The sequence below is a fragment of the Halyomorpha halys genome, unplaced genomic scaffold, assembly GCF_000696795.3.
Source record: "Halyomorpha halys isolate HHAL.00 unplaced genomic scaffold, Hhal_1.1 Scaffold1760.1, whole genome shotgun sequence".
NCBI classification, from domain to species: Eukaryota; Metazoa; Arthropoda; class Insecta; order Hemiptera; family Pentatomidae; genus Halyomorpha; species Halyomorpha halys.
In genome coordinates, this window is record NW_027110835.1 from 188,999 (window position 1) to 196,330 (window position 7,332).

The 7,332-nt window shown below is 31.8% G+C and overlaps 1 protein-coding gene across 1 annotated transcript; it reads left to right on the forward strand.

Moving 5' to 3' along the window:
* The first annotated feature begins 3,800 nt into the window (after positions 1-3,800).
* LOC106690566 (acid shock protein) lies at positions 3,801-7,111 on the forward strand. The gene is made up of 4 exons (XM_014436036.1): positions 3,801-3,832; positions 4,556-4,705; positions 6,404-6,748; positions 6,983-7,111. Exons 1-4 carry the CDS (start codon positions 3,812-3,814, stop codon positions 7,109-7,111), a joined length of 645 nt encoding a protein of 214 aa, XP_014291522.1. The 5' UTR covers positions 3,801-3,811.
* The last annotated feature ends 221 nt before the right edge of the window (positions 7,112-7,332 follow it).

Here is a 7,332-nt window from a genome sequence, read left to right on the forward strand (position 1 = left end):
TATATATATACTTTCTTAGATAGTTATTCACCCCACACCTGACACCAAAATGTAGGGCCTATAGTCTCTTTTTCTTAATGGGGAAAATAAGAGTAATGAAGAATAAACAATACCATAGATCTCAATATTATATTAGCTTAAACACTTACATTTTAGGTTAGAGGATAATCTCAATAATAAAAGAAAGAGCCCCTCACAACTCAGAAGTCAAAATCACAACTAATATAACGTTCTCCAAACTAGGAAAAACATACGCACTCGCACTATTATTATCATTGCCGTCCAAAAATAAAAAACAAAAACCTTCTCTCCGCTCTCGCTCGTCAGTTTTGCCATCTCACAATACTTCCCCCTTTCAAAAAGGGTGCCCAAAATGGGTATCCTTTTTTTTTTTCTATGCAGGAGATTACCTCTGTGGAGTCCGTATATTCCGACCACTTCTAATCCTCACAGGAACCAGCTCCGGTAGAACTGGGACATCCACTTGTTCAGTGCTCACTTCCATAGGTGCGTCTTCATCCATCGTCATGGCATGGCAACACTGCATCTCACACTCTTCTTCAACAACTTCAAGATGGGTTGGATTAAGGATATCAGGATGGTGGTTTTGAAAAGGTGTTTGCCGAACATTTGAGTTTTTCTTTATCTGATCGTGTCCAACTCTTATTTTCAGTAAGAAGTGGATGGTTGAAGGATTCGTATTTTAGTAGTTGTTCATAATGATTTGTCAGTGGTATTTAAGTTTTCTGTTAAGTTCTGGAAATTTTGTATTCTGTGGTTACCTACCACGAGTATTGGACGTTCTGCATCCCCACCGTTCATCTTTATCGTTGTAATCTCCTCCAGAAATAAATCGCGGGCCAAAGGACCGGAATAAGGAGTCGAGATGGCTATAGGAAAGGGAATTACCAGGAGAGCAGTATACAGCTGAAAGTGTAATGTTAAACGGGCCAGAGGATAAGCTGACGGATGTCGATTGAATAATATCAGACGGAGTGGATGGAATAAGGGAGTGAGGTAAAGATTTATGAATGAGGATACAAGAACCTGCGTGGGAATATTTAACTTAAAATTACCAAAATTCGTTCGAATGTATAAAAGAGGAGTATGAATATGTTGGAACAACTACAACACAGAATGAGGGACCACCTCAGGATGTAACCCAGAGCTGTTCGATTCCATCTTTGTAGTGGACTTTGAAGGGTGTGAAGTTGGATCGTGCAAAATACTTGAATGTACATACGGGTTGAAAGGAATCCGCATGCCAGATTTAGGCCTGATTGGGTATTATAACACATATAATAAAATTAATTTATACCTTTGAGCTAAAAATTAAAAAACACACAGTATCAAAGGAAAATATCTATGTAAATTTTTGTTAGTCGTAAGGTTTTTTATAAAAATTAAAATATCTATACTCTATTTCCTTCATATTATTATGTCCTTCTACAAACAAATATAAAAGTGTCTATTTTATACAGGGTTAGAAAAATTAATTAATAAAAAATAGAGCCAAATTAATTTGAAAAATGTAAACAAATTGACAGTTGTAAAGTCTAGAAGAGACGGATGTGTGATCGACTATATCGATACATAAGAGTCATATATTTAATTGGGTATATATCATACAAAAAAAGAAAAGATATTTTGTTTTATTCAAAGCGGACGTTTCTGTTAATTTATGTCGGCCACATTGAAGTATAGAGCGATGTATAACAGTTTGAATAGATCTCTCAAAAATATTTGAACGTCTTTTCAAACAGTTCAAGGGAAAGAAAAAATTTCTTAACTTTGACTAAATTAATACATTTCCAGTTTTCATAGCCTTCTCTAAAGGTTGCTGAAAATTGTACAGACTCATTGCTAGTATGTAATACTGAAAAATCTTTTTGTGGTTAAAACTTTTTTTGAGGAAACACTTAAATTAATGGTCAATATAACTCAATTTTTGAAGATGGGCCACAGAATTGTTCTAAATTGTTGACCTAAAATACCCTATTGTTCTATACTTTATTTTTTAATGATCCATGGACTGATTTCTAGACTAGACAATTTGCAGAAATAAAAAGAATTTTCATAATTTTTTTTCTCAAAATTCAGTTAAGTATTTTAAAATTAAAAGTAGATAAAATTGGTGATAATTGGAATTAAGAAACAATTGTTGAAGAATATTTTTATTTGCACTGTATGTGATCGTAAAAGTATAACCGAATAAAAAACCTTTTATTTTTAAAATAAGAAGAGATGAAAAAAAAAATCGTGGAACATCTACTTCTATCTTGTATCCCTTTTTTATTCTTATTGCAAGAAGATTGTTGACCTACGGAGTAGATTGTAGGAAGATAGTCCGAGCGGCGATCAAAAAATGTATCAAAATACTAAAAGAAAACTATTTGTTGTTAACCTGAAATAAGGGCTTACAATAGGTAATTAGGTTAACAATAAATAGTTTTATTCTAATATTTGTATACCTTTATTGACTGCCACCCTGACTATCGTCCTATAATATTTTTATTCTATTCTATTATTGGGAACGATCAATTTGGTCAGATGTACACAGGGTACTCACTAGCTTGGAATTAATTAGTTAAACCCATTAGGGTCTGGGCTTCATTTGTATGTCATTTATTTATTTATTATATCAGATCATACTATATATATAATAAGGGCAGAAAAAAGTAATATGAGCCAAACTATGGCCGAAGTTGGGTAAATACTTTTTTATACTTAAGAATATTTTGAGATAGACTGGGTTCTTCCACCAAAAGCTCTTTTTTCAGAGTATATTAAAGGAGCTATCTAGGGAGGACAGTAAAAGCGGTTTATGTTAGAATTTTAAAATGCCCTACAACAAATTAAACACTTAGTTAACCTATTTTGGCCATTTTATGACATTTTTCCCTCAGTCATCCCCCACGCGGTTAAGAGAGAAGCGCTGAGATCTACCGGAATCTTGGTTCGGAGTTCCCTCCATAGGCTGAATAATTGTAAATAGAAATCATTGTGTTAAAGATATTATTTTACTTTGAATTATTTATTTTATTTTTCTCTTCTATTTCTTATCATTTGATTTATATATTTGTAAATATGGTGTGAGTGAGCTCTATGATCTATATTACCATTGTAAAAATATGAGATAGAACGTAATATTACACTTCAAAAACAAAATTAAGATATTTAAGAAATACTACATTTAACTTCCTCTCTAGACATGTATGATTCAGTCAGAAAGACTTTTTTTCTCATTTAAAATGTACAATGTTTTCAATCAAAATTATTAAAAATGGTAACAAAATCACCTTGGTATGTGGCTAACAAAACAACAAGTGATCGAAAAATACATAACGACTCGTTAAATACGTTTTGAATGTTTATTGACTTATATAGGAAAGAGCTATGGTTGAACTGTTCAGGAAAAAAAAAAAAAAAAGAAGCTAGGTAAGGCACCATTGTTTTCTTACTTCCGATAATTTGTTACTATTTAGATATATAAGTATCCCCTTCTATTTATGACATTTGTGAATATGATTATGCAGCATTTGAAGTAAAAAATAAATAAAATGATTTTAATTAAAAACAAAATTATGTTCTAGAGGTAGTTTGTGCGACTGTTATTTCCAGTTTTCCGAAATAGTTACGCATGAACTTCTGGATTGCTAAGATGAAAGTAAAAAGTAACATAATTAGCCATTATTTTAGCTGGGCGGTGGGGAGGTTCCTTCTTCTTGGAGAGTCGGTATATAAACTTCTGTCCCTCTGTCCTAAGCATCAGTCACCTAGGTAACACACTGAGGAACAACATCCCCTAACAATGAACACCATCTTCTACTCTGTGAGTTTATGATATAATTGTTTAATTAATATTTATATATTTTTTTGTTTCAACTAAAAAAAAAATTGTAAGAACTCCGTAGGAATTGAAATTGCTAAGAATAAAAAAAACATTTATTTTTATTTTTTTTACATTGTTTTAGTTTTTAACTTCAAAATCAGAGTACGTTACGAATAAAATTTCAATTGAAAAATGACTTTAATATTTTCAATTAATTTCATTTACTGTAATGCAGTAGTAGAGAAAATTGACAAAAGCATTCATCAAGTTTATATTAAATATAACTTAGCTAACATTAAATTACACATATATATAAATTATATTCTATCTTACTATATGAATGTTTACTGAAACTAATTACTTGGCAATTTTTAATCATAAAATATATGCAAAATTTCTTGGAATTAAAGCCATATCAGATATAATATTCAAGGACTTGTTTGAGAAAAAAAATAGTAACACTAGTAATAAACTTAATTCAGATGTTTTTTTTTGGTTTATATTTTTAAACTTTATGAAATCAGATAACAAAGGACATTCAAATGTTTATAATACCCATGAAGCTGAAGGACATGATTATTTCTTCACTGTCCACCTATATAAATAATAAGTCTCATTTAATCAGCGGTTTACTGAAAAAAATAATTAAATTTATTTTTGATGGTATAATATCAATAGAAAACAGTGCATTCTTCTAATTCAAAATCTCCTTTACAAAAACAGATCACCTTCTTCGTTTTGGTCGCATGCTGTTCTGCGGCAGAGGAGAAGAAAGCGAATGATAAGAGAGGGCTAGCAGGGCTTGGAGTTCCAGGCTACATTCCAGCTTCAGAACCATGGGTTCCCGTCTCTCAGGAGCTTGCCCTCACCAAGGTATAACCTACTGCTTATAATCAATAGTAAAATCTAGAATTTTTTATTTTTTATTTTAATATTAATTAATTTATTAGTATTATCCACATGGAAATATACGTTCAGGATGTTGAAAGTTTAAATAATCCCAATATGACACAAAACTATTTCGAAACTCTAACTCAAAACTTATTAACCTTTGATCTATTAACTACGCAGTATTTCATAGATTGAAATAAATATTTACCTCTTCTTAATAATTACTTCGTCGATAAAACTATTAAATAACCAATACGCTTTATGTAAAGTATTTATAAGAGAATGAAATATAATCGTTCTAAATTATAACGAAATATATTTAATGATAAGATATATCAAAAAATTCTTAGTAATTTAAAAAAAAAGAAGTGTTAGAGCTTAACAGGTCATGGAAGAGTTGATGGATAGCTTTTCAAATTAAATAAAAAATATTAATATATTAACTAAGCAAACCAACGAAAGATAATATTCCATACCGATTGTGTTTTTGTTCCATGTCTCCGGATTATTGCCTTGTATGTTGGGTCGGTCTTTCAAACCTCAATAGAAAATAAATAAAAAATTAAACATTTTAGTTATATATGGTTTTTCGAAAGTTAATCCAATTTCTTTAAAAAAAAGGATGTGTATATTTTTTATAGACATCGAACAATTAATGGTAACGCTAAAAAGAGTTAAAAATTTTATACATTGACCGATTTTGTTTCTTTGAGTTGTATTAACTAGTTTTTCTGACCTCCTCCACCCTTCGCCTTTTTTTCATTGTTTTCAAGGTTAATGAAATTTATCAATCACATTATATCAGTTTTACAATTAAAAGAGAGGGAAATGCACGACCTTAGCCAAGGAGCTAACTTTAGTTATTTGAAGAAATTTACATTGAATTAAAAATAAAATAAGGAAATTTGCTGTCTGATTAATAGAAAATGAATTTACTTCCAAAGGAACTATCCATTGGTAACCCTCCAATGATAACTGTATTAGTAGGTCCAGAGAGCCGTCTTCTTTTTAGAATAAAGATTTTTAGAAGTCAAATGGGAAGAAAGTTTAGAAACTAGTGGGTCTGTACGGCATTAGAGTTAGTAATGGAAAGATAGGTGTATATTTTTAAAGTAAATTACCACGATTAAAAAAAAAAAAAAATAAATAAACCATCATGATATGGATCATTATTTGGTACAATGATAGGAAGAATAGACAATTTAGACATTTAGTATATCCCGAAAAACTTTTAAATTTTTAACGATAACAGCAATTGTATGGTTTCATAAACCTCTAAAGCTCAACTCTAAGGATATAAGGTAACTTCGAAAATTTCAACTAATTTTATTAACATTATGAATTCACTCATATGGGGAATAAACTTGTGATTTCAAATTTTTACAGCTACCCTAGGCTTTCTTTTTTTTTTTTTAGCCATTTATGTAAGATCTGATGGTAAATTTTTGCAATTTTATGGTTGAACTCAGCTTGTTTTCATAATTTGTTAAGTATATGCTTATTCTCCGGAGTTTACTATTTCATTTGCATAAACAAATGACATAGTACGAATCTGAATAATTATGTTTAAGATTTCTTTTTATTCATATAATTAGTTAAAAACAATGAATAGAGAAAATAAATCTTTTTTAACACTGTGTAATATTCTTGTATACATAACGTTTTTCTTAAAAAATACAGAGCTCAGCACAAAGTATAGCCTTACAAAGTGCCTCTGCAGCCCACGCAGCGGAAGTAGCGAACGCCCTCGCAGCAGCCAAAGAGGCCTCAGCAGCAGCATCCCTGGCCCAGCAGCGAGTACACCACGCCAAGGAGGCGGTCTTGGTCCAGCAGAGGATCGCAGCGGCTAAGGAGGCGGCAGCCGCGGCGGCCATCCAGCGCAGTGAGGCAGCAGCCGCCACCGCCGCCGCTATCCAACGCAGCGAGGCCGCAGCAGCCGCACTCCACCGCCAGGAGGCAGCCGCCGCCGCAGCAGCAGCTCTCCAGCGCAGTGAGGCCGCTGCACAGGCAGCTGCAGCCATCCAGGTCAGTATATCGTCATGATATATTTTTTCATTGATAGTTGATTTTACTTGGAAATTATATATTGGATTTTATATATATTTTACATACGTACATAAATTTAAGCTATCAGGTCTTTTAATATAATTTGACAGTCATTGAAAACTATATTATTACCTTGTAAATACGAATGTATATATAAACTTACAGTTTGTAGTTTTGCAATTTTATTCTAAATTTCCAATTTCTTCTTTCCAGAGGAGCCAAATCGCTGCTCACCAGATCCAAAAAACTGCTGCCAAGGCATCAGAAGCTAATGCTGTGCTGAACCATGTTGCCGCTGGTGTTCTGCCTTATCCCAAACCATTGGAATACCCTTGGGGTTGATCTGCTCTTGAGAAGAGATGTTTAAATTTATTGTATTGATTTGTTATTGTTATGTTTGAAGTTTCTAATAAAATTTAATCGTTATAAATTCAATTATAATTTTTCCCACTATGTCTACTTCTAAGTGTTCTCTTTAGTTTGTTCTACACATAGCCCGTCCTTAATGGGATTAAAAAAAAATAGTGTTCAAAAATAAGAAAATAGATTAATAAATTAATCTA